Raw genomic sequence first — 18,022 nt, 5'->3', positions numbered from 1 at the left:
CTCTGTGCACATCTGAAAACCTGTGTGGCAATTAAAACTCTATGCAAAATAACCTTTATGGTGTTCCTAACTGGTTGGGAGACTTGGATGACGCAGCAAAATACTTGTTTTAGAGGTTCTCAAGCTGCTTTCTTCCTGCTCTCTCATGTTCTCACAGAAGTTTTGCAGACAGATAAAAAGCAGCTATTCTTCCCTCAGCCCCAGCTGTACTGGGCTGTTCCCTGGACTCTGCAGCCATCTCCCCTCCTGAAGATGTGGCTGCTCCCAGCAGCCAAACTCTGCTCACTGCAGCTGTGCCGAGCTGTCCTGCTCTCCCTGGTGCTGCTACAGCCAAGCCCAAGAGGCTGAAGAAAGCTGAGCCCCCCAAAAGTTGCTCTTCTCTTACCTACTGGTACCAGCAGAGCTTTGGCATCATTGTGTAATTCTAGAAATAAGCCTGCGATGGGCTTTTGTAGCAATAGCAGAGCACTGTCATGCTCAGCAGTGGTGTGTGAACCTCACTGATCCTGTCCTCACTGCTGCCACACTGAAACATCATCCTTCAGTTTCAGTCCTCAAATGCTGCTAACCACTGGGAGCTCAGATGAATTCATGTCCTAGATCTGGCAGGAAAACAAGGAAGATGGATCTGCCCTACTTCAGCACTTGGACAAGAAACAGAGGCCTTGCCTCCAGTGCACAGTTCTGTGTGATTTGATGCAGGGATGATTACATGTTTGCATTTCCAAGACTGCTGATAGTGCTGTTTCACACTCCTGAGTGGGGAGAACTTTTTTTGGACTCGGAGCATCATTGTTCCTTCTTACTCTTTCAGACAATATTGACAGGTTGGCATCTTAAAAGATGAGCTGCCCATTAACATGGCTTTTCTGTGAAGTCCTGGAATACAGCATAGTGCTGCCAGCCCTAGCTGGCTCTTTCTCTGATCTTCACACAAAACTTTATCCAGTTTTAGAGGGCCAAACAGTAGCTGGATCAAACATGAGTCCCAGTCTGTGATTGATGTGGCACATGTTTGCTTTGCAAGGAGCCTCTCCTGGGACTGGAACCAGAGTGCAGAGACCAGATTGTGCAAAGACTGGCAAAAGCAACAGAAGGATCAACTTCTGCTGGGAGAGAAACCCCATGTGGTTAGCATGGTCTGTGTGGAGGTGGCTCCTGGCTGATTTGTGCATCCAACTTAACTTTTGAAAAAAAGCTTTGTAGTAAAAAAGCCTAGGCTTTTACTCTGCAGCACTAATATTAGGGCAGCAGAATAGGGTATTTAAATCCTTTTCCCTTTTCAGGGTCAGGCTGTCAGCTTCTTTAGTGTTGTGTTGTGTTTATAACATTTTAATTAGCAAGGCTTCCCATGGTTTTGACCATACACAGGATTATGGTGATGAAACTCCTGATTAAAAGATGCAAAATGTTAATAAGCGATTTTTGTCAAAACTTACACGTTTTCCAGCCAGGGAAATAAACATCTTGGTTTAGCCTCAGTTTACATTCAGTAGATGTGAGGAAGCCCAGTGTTGGGTAAATATTGAGAGAACACCTACATACTGATGGCTGGAGGGTGTGGGGGGGTGAATTAATTTACTTGATCTGATTTATGTATTCTTTTCCTAAAACACCCACTACTACTCACTGTTAGGGCATGGGCTAGATGAGCATTTAGCATGATCTGAGATGGTTGTTCAGTGCTGCAGTGCTTGCAGGAGGTGAGCTGTCTCTCAATCCACTATGGTGCTTTTTACAGTCCAGTAAGGTCAATGGTTGTCTCTCAGTTCAAAAGCAGCTTGCTCACAGTGCTCCTTGAGGAGGAGGATGTATATACTGCTCCTGCTACTGATAAAAGAAAGCTTAATTAAGTTTTTGCCTATTAACAGTATTGATTTAAAGCTCTTCACATTGCTTTTTTGAATATCTTTATTTCTTCCAAATTAAAATGCCACTGGTGCAGATGGGAGTGTAACACCAGGAGCTGTCATGTGTGGGGAGGTACCTGGCTGACCTCTGCTGTGCTGGTGTTACAGCAGCAGTCAATAGCACCACGGTGAGATTGATTTCCAGTAGATGAGACCAGACGAGCTTTAACCACTCGAGTCAAATAGTTCCAAACACACCACTTCATCCTGCAGCTCTTCCTCTTGTTTTCCTGCTGTAGCTATGCTGCCACTGTAAGGATTTGCCTGACATAACCCCGTGGAACTCTGGGGTAGGGGGGAAAGGAGGGATCTCTGCCCAGCAAGAGCAGGATCAGGTAAGCTCAGGGGGCAGGTGGAGTGGTGTTTGAGGCTGCTGAGTGGGTGAGGATGTGCTGGTGCTTGCACATGTCCTCGGATGACTTGGTGGGTTATTTATTCTCCTCTCCCGCTGCATGTATAATTTCCACTGCCATAAACATGTGTTCAGTGTGAGTGCAGAGGAGGAAAGAGGAAGAGGCTTTTTAGTGTTGAACTTTGTAGTTAAGTTTTGCACATAAGCAGGCACAGTAACCCCATAGTTACAGATGTCAGAGTTTAACCACGGATGTGGAAACTCCCTTCACTGAGCAATTACTTGTCTGCTCTTAAAGCAGTGTTTGGACATTTGAACTGTTCATAGTGGTTGTTGCTTTACCAGAAATCAGAGCATTTTAAAAGTCTGGGTCGCTTTAACTGTCTAGAATGGCTTTGTTTTGTAAAACACTCTCTGTGTCCAGAAGGAGAATATGTATTCTGTAGGAAGCTGGCCAGAATGAAAAACATGAGCTGGGAAAATGTCTCTGATGGCTTTATATTCTCTGACACCAAAGATGAGAGGCATGAGGGGCTGCTGCACTGGCTGCCCTGTCGCAGAATCACAGACTGGTTTGAGTTGGAAGGAACCTTAAAGATCTCACCTCATTCCAACCCCCTTCCATGGGCAGGGACACCTTCCACCAGACCAGGTTGCTGCAAACCCCATCCAACCTGGCCTGGAACACTGCCCAGGATGGGGCAGCCACAGCTTCTCTGGGCAACCTGTGCCAGAGCCTCACCACCCTCAGAGGAAAGGATTTCTTCCCAATAACTCATCTAAAAATATTCTCTTTCAGTTTGGATCTGTTCCCCCTTGTCCTATCACTGCATACCCTTGCAAACACTCCCTGTTCAGATTTCTGGTAGGCTCCCTTCAGATGCTGCAATAAGGTCACCCCAGAACCTCCTTTTCTTCAGGCTGATCAATCCCAATTCTTTTGACTTTTCCATTAGCAGGCTTCAGTGCCATGTTGATGGATGATTTCTGCCCATAGCCTCTCACCCCGTGGCACTGGGAGCTGTTGAACAGATGTGATGGGTGTGAGCTGAGGAACTGCTGCTGGTTGGGAGGAAGGAGGTTTTGGTAGCCATATGTTTCACCATTTCAAAATCACTTGCATCTTGTTGGAGGGCTGAACTTGCCAGCTCCATGGTGTAGTGTGTGGGATGCAAGAGCATCCAGGCCCTGAGACAGAGGGATTTATTCTGTGAGATGTGGTTGTATATGTAGATCCACTAAATCATGTGGTGGATGGTCTCCTGCAGCCGGTCACCTGGGCTCAGGGTATGGCTGAGGTTGTGCTGGGCTCTCCCTCTCCTTTTCACTTGAGCCAGCACCAGGAAATGGGAAGACTAGTACCCAAAAGAGTTGATGGCATGTGGAAAGTAATCCAGGCCTTCCTGCAGCCTGCCTAGTAACACTCAGATTTGCTATGTTGTAAATTGAGGTGAACATAAGCATGGGTGAGGATCAGGTGATCCTGAAAGATGTGCAGAATCAGCAGAACATTAGCAGGATCTGACAGCCAAGTAGTGGGAGAAAGTGTGAAATCTGAGGAGTGTTCTAAATACAAGTTGGCTTTTAGTAAAGAAAAAAAAGCCCAACTTGTGGCATGTGCATTAATGACAAGCAGGTCTGCTAGATGGAACTGTTGTGCTCTCTAGGATTTTGGTGTCTGGAGAATGGGGGATGGAAGCTCTAGGGAGGAGGCTTCAGGCTGGCCCTGGAGGTGATCCACCAGTGCAGGCAGCATGGAGACTCCCTCTGTTGCCCAGGAAAAAACAAGTGCCTGTAATATTTTTGGGTTTTGTGAACTTAAGAATTGCAATTTGTGTGAAGCTGGGCAAGCCACAGGGATGCACAGCAGTGTCCTGTGGGTGGCTCTGCAGGCTGTCATCAAGTGCCCCCTATTCCTGGTACCAGGGATTGGTTTCCTCTTGCCATGTGTGGTCTGTTCTGCATGGGAGAGCACCAGGGAGGTGATTACCCTGTGCTGGTCCTTGGCAGAGCCATAACAAAACCAGAAGCTGCAGGATCTAAATTTGGAATGTATTCTTTTAAACTCTGCTAAATGGGGGCTTAAAGGGCATCAGCTGTTGGGTTCCTAGTGGAGCAGCTGGTGTGGAGCAAGCTGGTAACTGGATTGCATCTTTAGGTGATTTACTTAGGTGCTCACCACCCACTCAAGCCCTGTGCTTCCCTTTCCACACCTCAGTTCTCCTCAACATGCTGAACACCAACAGAGGACACTTTGCCAGTTGTTTGGCCCTGATCCAGAAAAAAACACGTGTTTGCCTAAACCTACATCAAAGTGATGTTCTCTTGAATTTGAAGTTGGGCACATTTTTTTTTTTTTTTTAATTTTCACATGAAGTTGCAGGAGGCTCAGCCTCAGAAAAGCAATGTTTCTTCATCTTCCTTTTAGAGGACCTTTTGGTTGACCTCTTGAGGTTCTTCTCAGGCTTGTTTCCTATGGTAGATAACAAGGCAGTTGAACATTTTGAAAGGAATATTAAACCTCCACAAATCAGATCTCACTTCTGGCCATCAAAATGACATCTTGTGTGTGGGAAAGAGTTGATTATCTCCCAGCTGCAGAGTTCCTCCACCTTGCTGTCACATGTCTCTGGTTGCCCACTGACAGGCAGGATGCTGAACTAGATGGACCAGCATTCTGACTGTCTGGCAATTCCTGTGGTCCCCTGGGTCCTGTTGACCTCAGTGGGAATTAAACACATGTTTAAGCACTTCCCTACAAAGGCAGGCTCTTCTGCACCAGTCTCTGCACAGCTGCTTGGAGCTGTGCACTGAGGAAAGCAGGTTTCTGTTAAATGCTTGGATCAGCCTTACCACATCCTTTTTCTTGGTGTGTTTAAATGGGAAAATCCTAATTTATAGCATGCACTTCCATTTAAAAAATAAATGCAAGCTGTCCTAAAGTCGAACCGTGCTCCTTGTCACAGTGATGCCATCGGGCAGGAGGTTTCCATCAGTGCCTGTGGAAGGGACATGTGCAGGAATGGCTGGGAGAACTCAGCAGAAAACCCTTGAGCTTTATGGCTGGCTTTGCTTCTGAACCTGTAGCAAGAGCACCAAGAGGAATACATCCTGTGGCTCATGGCCCCTTGAAGTGGCTGGGCTCAGTACTGACAGGATGGTTTCCCTTATCCTGACTCCTACAAAGAGGACCAGGAAATATGCCTGTGATGTGGGATTCCTACATTTCAGGCCTTGATCAGGTTGACAGCTTTTCCTCTATTTCCACCACGTCCCTCCCCCCAGTGGTTAATCAGCAAAGCCAGTTGAAAGCAGGGAATTGCTCTGCCCGCTTTATGTGGGAAGATAAGTGGGAGGGTGACAGCTGTGTTTGGCTGCTGCTGATCCCCTGCTCTGGGAGTTTACAGACCTGTCCCCTCCTGTGGAGTTATATCCATACAGAGGGTTTGGCAGGAGCTGGTTTTGGTCTTGCATCCTCCAGTCCACGCTCAGAACAAGAGTCCTGAACACAGAACATTGTTGCACAGTCACCTCTGGCAGTCTCTGGTGTGTTATCTTCCCCCCACAATGCCCTTGTTTTCAGGGCCTTTACATTGCAAATTAACTAACTCAAAAACTGCAAATTTAATTTCCTTCTTCTGAAGCAAGTGTGCCCCAGATGAGGCTTTGATCTGGGAAGCTCAGCTGAGTCTGACCAGTCTGTGCAAGGATCCCTGAGACCAGCTGGGTGGGATATGCAATTTGGACAGCTGCTGCCTAAGTGGGAATGGCTCTCTTGATCTAGAGCTCAGTTCCTGCCTTTTGAGAGACACTTGTTTTGTGTAAATTGAGCTTTGCTAGGAAATGGTTATGTGGTTGAACTAAACTCAAAAAAGATTAAATTATATTGATAGATAATTAAATTGTGATATTAAATTGTGCCAGAGGAGTTTGGACTGGGCATTAGGAAGCATTTCTTTAATGACAGGTGGTTCAGACATGGGAAAAGGCTTCCTAGACAGGTGATCAGTGCCCACAGCCTGTCATATTTAAGAAGTGTTTGAACAATGCTCTTAAAGCACATTAACTTTTGATCCATTCTGACATGGTCAGACAGTTGGACTAGATGATTATTGTAGGTCCCTTTCAACTGAAACAGTCTACTCTGTTCTAAAATTAAATTGTATTTTGGGACAATTTGGATTTGAATTCCAGTTCCTGGATCTCTGCTTTCCAGAACTATTAAATATTACCTAACCTTTGGAAAATGAACCCTTTAAAGAAAGCTGAGTGTGGCACATATCAAACAACTAGCCATCATTGAAAAAGCAGCCTATGTTTTTTAACCAACACAGGAAGTATTGGAAGCATGTAAAAATGCTGCAGATAGTGGTAAAGAAAAGTAGCATGAGAATACCAAAGGTGGGCAAACACTGTTCTCAAAGAAAGACAGTGCTTTCACTCAGCAAGTGTGGTGGTGGCCAGTTGGTTATGTGTAGTTGTGTTTTCAGGAGTTACTGCCCAAAAAGCTGTGATTATAACAACTCATTAGCCTTGAGCTTCTGGTCTATTTACAGCTTGTGAATTAATAACTTGCTAGCATGTCTCAGCATGGGAGGGGAGTGAGGGGAAGATAGCAAAAGGCAGATATTTCTAGATGAAAAATACAATTTTGAGCTAAAGGGGACATTGCAATTAAGTTCTGTAGCTGTCACAGATGCCATCCTTGTTCTAGACCACAGTCTCCTGATTTCTAACCAGGGATGTAACCGTGGCTTTTGATATCATTTTGTCATAGAATAATAGAGTGGTTTGTATTGGAAGGGACCTTAAATATCTAACTTCAATCTCTTGCCATGGGCAGGGGCACCTTCCACTAGACCAGGTTGCTCCAAGCCCCATCTGGTGTAGCCTGGAACACTTCCAGGGATGGGGCAACCACAGCTCCTTTGGCAACGTGTGCCAGGGCCCCACCACCCTCACAGTCATTAATTTCTTCAAAACATCCAAACTAAACCTACTGGCTTTCAGTGTGAAGCCAATCCCCCTTGTCCTGTCACTCCATGCCCTTGTCAAAAGTCCCTCTCCAGCTCTCTTGTAGCCCCCTTCAGTCACTGGTAGGGGCTCTGGGGTCTCTGCAGAGCCATCTCTTCTCCAGGCTGAGCAGTCCCAGCTCTTCCAGCCTGTCTCCACAGCAGAGGGTCTCCAGCCCTGGCATCATCTCCATGGCCACCTCTGGGCTTGTTTTCAGCATCCTCCTTAGGCGAGGGCCTAAACTGAATGCTGCAGCAAAACCAGAAACAATAATTGTGTGTGATGATCTTAATGTTTTGCTGTCCTTTTTTCTCCTTCTCCCCCCTGCACAGGGACTCTGCAGAGGGACCGGATCTTTAAGAACCTCACTCGGAAGCGGCAGCGGGCGATGCGAAGGCGGGTGCACCAGGTGAACGGGCACAAGTTCATGGCCACCTACCTGCGGCAGCCCACCTACTGCTCTCACTGCAGGGAGTTCATCTGGTAAGAACAGCTCAAACACCCTGGCACAGAGCTCCCAGTCCTTTGTGTTCTGGGGACGGGGCACCCTCAATCCTGAATGTCACTTAGGATTTATGCAGGGCCTCGGATGTGATGCCCCTCGGCTGTCAGGTTGGGCAGGGTGCATTTATACTGCAAACTGGAGTCTGCTGCATGGGAGGCCAGAGGTGGTGTGCATCTTGGATGCTGGAACCAAACTGGGTTGGTGTGGGGATGTGGCAGTGTCCCTCCCTTGTAACCATAGATGTTATTTCAAGGGAAAAAAGGTAGTGAAGCAACCTGAAGAAAGAGTCCACTCACTGGAGTGAAGCGTTGAGATTACACTGAAAAGAAAACAAGTTGCTTGAAAGTTTAGAGAAAATTCCTGGGAACAGAAAAGCCATCAGAGAGGTGTGAGGTGATGCACATGGAGGAGTAGGTAGAGCGAGGAGAAAAACGTAGATATGTCTCAAAAGAACATGCAGTGGGAGAGATAATAACAGGGTGTGGGCTGCTGGGATCAGTCTAGTATGTGTGGTGTGTGTTGTAATGAAGTGAGGTATTTGAGAAACGAGAGGAGGGGGAATATGGGGAATAGAGGCATGTTGACAGCCTGCCCTGTGAGCTATGCCTATGCAGTGCTTTCCTGTGCTCTCACACCCCTGTGCTGGATTGCACCACTACTGCTGGGCAGCTCTGCCATGGGATATGTTAATTTGGGATCCTTCTGCATTTTGGCTCTGCCTTCTGTAAACAATCTGCAAGACGACCATCCTTCTGCCATTAAATTGTGTCTGTGTTTTCTCTCGGCCAGGGGCGTGTTTGGGAAACAGGGATACCAGTGCCAAGGTAAGGTGCTCCACTCCTGCATGGTGTCCATGTGGGATGTGCTGCTTTGGGAGTGCTTTTCCATGCTGCTGGGACATGCTGCAGCTGTGAGCTGCTCTGGAGTCACCACTCCTCTTCCTCCCCAGGCAGCCAGACCTGTGCTTTTGAGCCCCGTCAGGTTTGCGTGGCTGCCACTGACATGCCTGCGAACACCTGCGTGTCCCATTGCTGTTTCATCCTGTGCAGGTCCACTCTGTAGAGCTGTTGCTGGCTACATGCAACACCCATCTAAGCATGGGACACCCAGAGTCCCCTCAGGACAGTGCTCAGTTGGTATTGGGACACAAAGTACCCTGCTGGAATGGCCACCCTCTTTTCTTGAATTTGGGAGTTCGTGACTTTGTGGGCTGGCACAGCACCTCTGCCTGCATGCATGGTTTGGCTGACTGGCTGTTGGAGATGTATGTGGTGCTTGTTTGCATTTAATTATTGTTCTGCCTTCCCCTTTTTCCCAGAACTGCCTGCTTCATGGTCATTCAGTGCAGCCTAACACAGCCTGTTCCTGTGCAGTATAATAGGGCACTGGTGTCCTGTGAAAGGAACCTGCATGTAGACAAAATGGATATTGCCATGTGAAACACTCTTTACTGGATAATTATTTCAACAGCATTTTTTGAGTAGTTTGAGAAGCTTCACTGTTGTTTCTGTGTCCATCACCCATGTTTGATATAGGCAAGTGTTTTCTAGGCCATAAACTATCCAGTGCAGAATTTTTGTTGCAGTAGGTTGAAGATACATCTCCAGATCTGCTGCAAATTCCAAGCCACCAATTATTTTTCACATCTTTACTGTGTGCTGATGATGCAGCTGAGCCTTAAGGAGCCCAGCTGGTGGATTGATGTGTGCCGAGTCTTCCAAGGGCTCTTTTCAGTGTGCCTCTTTTATTTCCTAGTCTGCACCTGTGTTGTACACAAGCGCTGCCATCACCTCATTGTCACAGCTTGCACGTGCCAAAACAATACTAACAAGAATGATCTCAAGGTAAAGTCATGTTGCTTATTTTGGGTCATCATACTTTGGGTTGCTGGGGTTGTCCTATAAGAGAATTTACTTCATGTTATCTTCGTTCATGGGTTTAAAAGTGAGGAAGAGTGAGAGGGACCTACTTTTAAAAAGCCATTCAATGTCATCCAGTCGTTCTGTCAATGCCATTAACTGTTTGGATTAGCACATGGTTTAAGAAGTCAGGATATCTTCACTGGAAGACACCAAGAAGTAGCAAATCCACTGGTTTCCTTGGTAATTTTCTTGCATGATTAACTGTGGTGCAATCAAAATTTGGTGTCTGGTTCTTAATGTGGATTTCTCTGGCCAACCACTGATCTTTGTTTTGCCTCTTTTTTCTTTTCTGATTGCCTGAAGGGCTCATTTAGTTGTCAGTCCACACCTTTGCTTTGTGAAATACATTGTAATAAAGAACCCTTGCATAACTTAGGTTTCTGAAGATTTTCTTTCTTGCTGGTATTGGCTGTGTTTGATGGGAGAAACAGCCCTGCCTAATGCTGCCCTGTGCACTGCATGTTGCATTTCTGGAATTGGAAATGGTTCAATAACAGCTTGAGGAAAAATCAAATCAAATCTGTTTATTCATGAGGCAGCTCCATGTTTTGTGCCATGCAATTGCATTTATTTGTTATTTGTTGCCTCCAAACTGCTGAGCTGAGCTCCTTAAAATGACCCCTTGACAAGCCAGATGAAAATGAGTTAAGATGCCTAAGGGTAGAGTGCAAGTTAAATAGTGAATGTCCTCACTTCTCTCTCGGGATTATGAAGGTTTTATAACACATTTAAACTACTTTAAAAGAAGGCAAAAGTGATCAGGCACCACTCACCTTAAACTTTTCGTTCCAGTCACACCCCTGACTTTTCTTTAATAGACTTGTGGGTTCCGCCTCAGCTTTCCAGGATCTGCATGTTGAGAAACAAAGTCAGAAATGATGAATATGCTAAATGGGGTCTGTTTTTTCAGCCAATGGAACATTTTTTAAAAGGTGCCCTTGAGATCTGAATGGTTTACAGTTGGAAAAGAACAAGGTTAAAAAGGGGATGAGTGCAAGTGATAAAGTAAAATGTGTGCCTGAAAGGCTGTTAATTACAAAGAGGGTGAGAAGAGGAATGAGAATTTTAGGAGGAACTGTGAAAGCAGTTCTATATTAAAATTAATAAAATCAACAGTTTGACCTAAAGTTACATGTTTTTGCATGTAGTGTGCAAGTCAATAATTTTGAAATTGCGTGATTAAAAAATGCTGTAGCTCACACTGCAGTGGGATTGGTTTCTTTTGAGATAATCTAATTCTAACTTGTCTTAAAGAATTTAAAATTGGTTAGGGAGCCCTTATTTTTAAATTTGCTTTGCCAGGTAGTCTGGCCTGGCCAGCAGGGAAAGCAGGGCTGAGTTACAGCAGGTGAAGCTGTTAATTCACTATTCACTTACAGTAAACCTCAGTGAGGTGATGGATCAGGACATTTTCTGACTTGAAATTATTTTCTTAGATTTGCATTTAAATGCCTGTATATAAATGAGTACCAGCTTATAAATATGTGTTTGAATTTTAAACCTGTGCTTTCCTTTTGGTGCTGCAGGTGACTGAGCAGAGGTTTGGGATCAACATTCCTCATAAATTCAGTGTCCACAACTACAAAGTCCCAACGTTCTGTGACCACTGCGGCTCCTTGCTCTGGGGGATCATGAGACAGGGTCTACAGTGCAAAAGTGAGTGGATTCTCACTGTTGCCTTTTCACAAAATACATTTATTTTTAGACACTTGATGCACTGTGTGGACTTGATTTGTGCAACCTTCAGGAGGAAGCTGAGCAATGAATATCTATCTTTGTAAGAGTTAAAAAAAAAGGGCTGATCTCCTTTTTAATCTCTGGCTGCCAGAAGGACTCTGCTTTGCACCCTCAGCACAGCTTTGTTTAACTTGTATTATTAAAAGTATTCTGCTTCCTGCATTCATATTTTCCCTTTACCTGAAAGTTTTTCCTCAGCTAATGAGATAAGGCAGTGAAAAGGCATCTGAGGGGAAAAAAGGGTCATTGCTTTAGGCTGACAGCCCTGCCTGTTAATTGATGACTAAGCATGTTCTGGTGTTATGTTTTTGTTTCAGTCATCCAGACTGTAAAATCCTTGCCTTCATCTCCCACAAGAGGGTGTGTGTGTGCTCATGAGTTAGAGCAAGAATGATTTTTGTTTCCCACTGAACGCTGTCTTTAAAATTAGACACAGGAAAATGCAAGGGACGTTTGTTGCAAATTCTGTGGCATTATAAATACTAATTGTACTTACAGACATAGCTGCAGTGGTAGTTATGCACTTCAAAAATATGTGCTTATGAAAAGCTTTAGGCAATAGTGGCATCCTGCTTGGAGAGTTTGGGGTGTGTTCCTGGTTTTCAGGAGTCTATTCTCTTACGAGAGTCCTAATTTTGCTTCTACTTAGATCAGTGGCAAAAACCCCTCTAGTTTAGAGATACAGGGTAAGTCCAGATGGGTGTATTTCCTGAAACAGAATTAGTAAATTGTTTCTCAGCAGTAAACCCCTCCAAGTTATTTTAATTTTTCCTTTGCTTTTATTTTCCATTGCCCTTGTCAGTCTGTAAAATGAACGTCCACATCCGATGCCAAGCAAATGTTGCTCCAAACTGTGGGGTGAACGCAGCAGAGCTTGCAAAAACCTTGGCCTGCATGGGTCTGCAACCAGGAAGCATTTCCCCAAATTCAGTGAGTATTTTTTTTTTACCCTCCTCTATTTAAAGCATTTACAACTGAGTCTTTCTATGGGTGTAAGAGGAGGCAGAGGGTTCCCATAGGACAGGTAATGTTGGGTGGTGGACTGCAGGAGTGGCTCTGTGGCTTGTGGCAAAGGCCTCACGTGGAAAATGGATGTCTGGCATCCAGGTTTTAATCTATAGGTGTTAGTTTGCAATGTGCTTATGTTTCACAGTGCTGTGACTCTTCAACATGTTTTCATCTGCTTATCACAAATGAGAGCAGAATAAGACCCTCTGACTTATTAGTGATCAATACAGTTTATCTCATGCATTTTTTATTTTTACTGCCAGGCCAAATGCTGTCTGCATGCATGGCTTGTGATAGAGCAAAAGAGCTCAAGAAGAAGCCTAGTTCTCTTCCCAGTTTTGTTACTTTTTCTGTGTGATTTTGGGGAAACCATTTCACTCTTCACTACATCCCTGGCCAAAAATCTGTCATCCCTATCAACACAACAAAAAGAAAATATTAAAACCCAAACCATAATTCCCAGACATGGTGAATCTTCTCATACAGTTAGCCAGCTATGTTGATCAACCACACCATGCTGTATCAGCCTAACAGACTCATTAGGCTGTGCTGCCCCTTTTGATTTCAAAGTTTGATAGCAAACTCTTACCTTTGCTCTTCTCTCTGTAGCAGTTTGGGGGACAGTTATCCTGGGAGTTACAGGGAAATCCCATACTCCCTTCTGCGTTCTGCAAAAATCAGCACTTGTTAGCACTTGTTGTTTGCATCATCTGCATATCAAAAGGAGATGAAAACAGAAAAAAAAATAAAAATCTGTGCTTGGTATTTAATGATCTCTTCTTGTTATTCATGACCTAAAGGATCTAGGAAAGTGTTCAGACTGTGCTGTAAGGGCAACCCTGAATGGCTTTAAGCTGAATGAGGGTGGGTTTAGATAACACATTAGGAAGAAATTCTTTACTGTGAGTTTGGTGGGTCCCTGACACAGGTTGCTCAGAAATGCTGTGGATGCCCCATCTCTGGAAATGTTCAAGATCAGGTTGGATGGGGTTTTGAGCAACCTGGTCTGGTGGAAGGTGTCCCTGCCTATGGCAGGGATTTGGAACTGAGTGATCTTGAGGGGACCCTTCCAACACAAACCTCTCTGTGCTGCTGTGACTGCTCTTGGTTCTCTGCCCATGGTGACGAGTCTCCTGTGCAGGAGGAGCTTTGCTGTACACCGCAGTAGTCACAAGATGGAGCTCACGAAGTCCCTGTGACTTTGTTCAGCCGGATAAACTGAATGGAGGTGCTCGTTTGTATGCACATGCATACCTGGAGAGCTGTGAGCAGAGGGCACCGGAGGTTGGCTCCATCTTTCTGTGCTTCAAAATTACAAGCTCTGGAAATGAGTGCTAATACTGGTACAACTCCTGAATATGCAGCACCTCACTGCTGCCATGGGAATGAAAAGCTTTCCATAGGATTTGGAGCAGTGGAGCAAGCCTGCAGCCCAAATGTGGAAAAGAGACATGTTTTGAAGTTGGGGTCCCACTGAACTGGGCTTTGAGTAAGACTCTTGAAATCAAGTAGGAACATAAGAAATTCAGATGAGATCTACTGGGGTTCTAAATCTCACCACCACTTTGCCTATTGCAGAAATTATGCAGTCCTCCTTACTTTGCTGATGGAAGACTTGGATTTCCCCACTCATTTTCTTTTTTTTTTTTTTTTTTTTTGTGGGGAGTAAGGATGGAGAGAGTCAACCTTGTCTCTTGTTTCTTGAGGATAGTTCTGTGCAGGGCCTGGAGTTGGACTTGATGATCCTTGTGGGTCCCTTCCAGACTCAGCATATTCTGTGATTATCTGTGATGTGCTGGGCAGTGGGTTTACAACCCAAAATGCTCACATCAGGAGCTGGTGTTGAGATGGCAGCACAGCCCTGAGCAGTGCTGAGTTTGGCTGGTCACATGTGGCAGCTGTGTGATTCTACCAACACAACTTTCTGTCTCATTAGCCATAAAGTGCCCTTGGACAGGCCCCAAATCCCCTGGGTGGTGGATTGACTACCTGTGAGCACCTCTGAAGCAGAAGTGTAATTCCTCTGCAGACTGACACTTCTTTCCTTTCTTCCACAGAAACTGGTTTCTAGATCTACGCTGAAACATCAGGGAAAAGGCAGCCTGAAGGATGGCAACAATATCAGTGAAAGTTCAGCAAGCAAACTTGGGATCAAAGACTTAACCTTCCTTCGTGTATTAGGAAAGGGAAGCTTTGGAAAGGTGAGAGTTATTCCTGGCTATTTTGTGAGCAACCACATTGCTTATTTAAGGAGCCCCAAGGTAGGTGATTTCATAACATGGTACACAGGCTGTCCAGTGGCACTCCAGAGCAAGTACTAAGTGGTAGCCTGGTAAGGCTTTGTGCAACGAAGTTGGTTACAGAGAATAGGGAGAAAAGGGAAGAGAAAGAAAGCTGACAGCAAAGTGAAGAATTGGATATCACAAAAAAGAAGTTAGCACCTGAAGGAACAGTTGCATGCCAGGGCCCATACCAAGAGCTGCAAGTGTGTGTGTGTTAATACCCGTTTGGGCAGCATTTCTGGGAGCATGTAAAGACTTTTCCTTTAAAGGCAGCAAGGCAGAGGTTTCAAACGTGGTGAGATGGTGGTTTTGTTTCTCTGCTTGGCCAGGAAGCTGATGTGAAAGAGAGTGAGTTTTATAACTGGGGAGGGAGGTGGGATGAATGACCCTGCTCAGGCAGTTTGTGCTGGCACAGTGGGTGACCTTCGACCAGCCAGCCCTGTGCCAGACAGGGGCAGCATGTGGGTATTTCTGTCCAGAGCAGCCTGCTGCAGGCAGCAGTGTATGTCATTGATTGTACAGTGATGCCCATGCTAACAGGCTGACTCACTTTGGTCCACAAGCCTGCTCATGAGATGACTGACCTTTCCAGCCTGGGAAGGTGCCAGAGGCTCTGTGCTGCTCAGGACAGAGGGCTCAGCCCTTGCCATTCACACTCGCTTCTGGTTTAGGTGATGCTTGCCAAGATGAAGGAGAGTGGGCAGCTGTATGCAGTGAAGGTGCTGAAGAAGGATGTCATTCTCCAGGATGACGACGTTGAGTGCACCATGACCGAGAAACGCATCCTCTCCTTAGCCAGGAATCACCCCTTCCTCACCAAGCTCTACTGTTGCTTTCAGACTCCTGTAAGTATAGCCCAGGCCTTGGCCAGCCTTCCTCCTGACACTGGCTGGCATGAGGAACCTTGCTGTGTGTTTGGCCCCTGGCCTGTTACAAATGTCCATCTCAGGCCCAGAAGCCTCTCTGCTCGAGGATGAACAGAGGACTGTGCTGTATTGCACCTCTAACATCTGCTGGGCATTTGGCAAACAAAATCCTGGCCTTTTCTAAGTTCCCTAACAAACTGGTAAGGCACAAAGCCTTTCTTTGTGTCTTCCCTAGAAACATCTCCATGCCATTGAATGTTTCCAAGTGCAAATGTCTACACACCTTGCAGTGTCCTCTGGTTGCTCTGGGATCTCAGGCTCTGCTCTGTTGCTGCCTGAATTTTTAACAAGGCTGTATTTGCATTGAGTTCTCTGCAAACTTTCAGATTTGCACTTGGAACTGGAGCCTCCTGTTTCTGCCAGCCTTTGTAGACTGCTCAGAACTGAATGAAAGATCCTTCTGGGGTTCCTGGAAGGGGTCTGCCTGATGTGGGTGGGCACTGAGTCAGATCCACGTATGGTTGGTATTTGTTTTTGTGTAGGGAAGACAAATGGCAGCACTTCTGTCCCTTCTGCCCTGTGTACCCAAATGGAGGACAGAACATGGGCTGAGTGCCTGGCTGGGGGCCTCATTTGGTGTGTGCTGGTGGCTGGGAGCCTCTTGCTGGTGGAGGGAGGAGTGGCTGAGATGGAGGCAGTGGCCACAGCCATGCATGGCAAGGTGAATTTGGGAATCCCTCAGCTAAGCTGTTATTAGGACCAAAGTATTTTCTGCATTGTAGCTCTTCAAAACCACCTGGGCTCCTTTCCAGTTGCATTTTGTTCTTTGCTAAAGGGCAGTAGAGTTTGTTTTCCTCTTACAAGAGGTAGGAGAAACTTGAGTTTTAATTGCAGCTTTGCTCCTCCTACATAAACCCAAAATACCTTAAAAAAAAACAAAAAAAAGAGCAGACAAATATATTCAGCCACCCACCCATTTCTCTTTTCACTGGGGTGATGCAACAGCCAGCTATGGAGTTGAAGAACTGTGCTCATTTAGGGTGGAGCCTTTGGGTAGACTCATATAGTAGAAATGAGGTGGTTTGTGTTGGGTTTTATTTAATACACAGCTCACATGGTTCACAGAGCAGCTGGGTTGTATAGCAGAAATGAAACTTAAAACTCACTGTTGTCACTGGTAACCAAAGAAACTTTTATTTCATGATATTTCAACTTGTAATGGCTTTCCTGAAGTATCAGAAATGTCCAGTATTGATGTGTTCTGTGTGAGGTCAAATGTGGGTTTTGCCACTCATTGCAATGGTCTTTGCTATGACTTTGCTTACTAAATTTGCAGTGTGGATGTGAAAACAGAAAGTGTCCTCCTGGGCTGTGCAGAGTGCTCCTTATGAACTTAGGGAAGATTCAAGGTCACTGTGTGAGCGCCGTTTGTCATGTTCAGAAAATCTGAATGCAGTCTGCTGTGGGTGCAGGCAAGATCTTCTAGGCTGGTGAAGTAATTGCAGAGTCTTTTGTAAAGGGGAAGAAAAGGGGAGAATTCAGCCTGTTTAGACTAGCAAATTGAAAGCAAAAAGAGGATCTGATTGATGTCTGCAGATGTCAAACACTGAGGAGGGAAACAAAGCTGTCAAGATGCTGGATAAGATTAAATGAGTCTAGACTGGCCATGGGTTCAGTTAGACTGGAAATTAAAAAGAGGTTGTTAAACAGTAGAGCAGCCTGAAACAGGAGTTTCTGGACCAGCTTGTTATTAGAGGAGCAGAGGGAAGAACCCCTCAGCCCCTGCTGCCCTGAACACAGAGCTGGTCAGTCCTTGAAATGGTGCCAAGGGAGTGACGCTTGTGTAGCAGGAGCCTGATATTTCCAGTCTTTCCTGGGTTCCTCTTTCACTTGAATCCCACTTTGCTTCATTGTCTGGATTGTCTGCAGCAGACAACCGCTTCCCCTCTGATGATAACACAAAAAAGGGAAGTGTTTACAAAAAAAATGCAGATTTCAAATGAAGGTGGTTCATGACATCTTTTGCCCACAGTCTGCACTCAGTGACACCCACTTCAATCCAGAATCACCAGATTTAAATTGCTTATAGAAGCACAGTGAAACCCCTTTGCTACAGTGGAGAAATTATTGCAACACCAGGGTATTCAGTGGTCACAGTCCTTCCAGGAAGGCTTATCCAGGCTGATACAAACTTGGGGTTTCTGTTTATTCTTTGTATGGCATGGGGATATCCCATCCATTAACAAGACCTTGGCAGAAAAAGGTACCTATATATATGAACCATTATATATATATATAAAAAGAGTAACCACTTATTCAAAATGTCATCCTGCAGCCATATTTAAAAATGTATGGATTGGGGGCATGGTAGCACAAATACCCAGTTTGCAATTACATGGAAACCACATCACATGTATCACAGTTACA

The 18,022-nt window shown here is 45.4% G+C and overlaps 1 protein-coding gene across 2 annotated transcripts in view; it reads left to right on the top strand.

The window, feature by feature from the left end:
• The window catches only part of PRKCH (protein kinase C eta), a 113,081-nt gene that overhangs the window by 38,018 nt on the left and 57,041 nt on the right, over positions 1 to 18,022 (top strand). For both annotated transcript variants that reach the window (XM_005520049.3, XM_088057738.1), the window contains exons 3-9: positions 7,608 to 7,758; positions 8,570 to 8,604; positions 9,536 to 9,624; positions 11,229 to 11,358; positions 12,242 to 12,369; positions 14,505 to 14,648; positions 15,401 to 15,574. In XM_005520049.3, the coding sequence (XP_005520106.2) occupies positions 7,608 to 7,758; positions 8,570 to 8,604; positions 9,536 to 9,624; positions 11,229 to 11,358; positions 12,242 to 12,369; positions 14,505 to 14,648; positions 15,401 to 15,574 (851 nt within the window). The remainder of the gene's footprint in view (positions 1 to 7,607; positions 7,759 to 8,569; positions 8,605 to 9,535; positions 9,625 to 11,228; positions 11,359 to 12,241; positions 12,370 to 14,504; positions 14,649 to 15,400; positions 15,575 to 18,022) is intronic.

The sequence above is a fragment of the Pseudopodoces humilis genome, chromosome 7, assembly GCF_049639895.1.
Source record: "Pseudopodoces humilis isolate 2021_Gansu_Grassland_sample_001 chromosome 7, ASM4963989v1, whole genome shotgun sequence".
Lineage (NCBI taxonomy): Eukaryota > Metazoa > Chordata > Aves > Passeriformes > Paridae > Pseudopodoces > Pseudopodoces humilis.
This window is presented reverse-complemented; position numbering and strand designations above follow the sequence as displayed.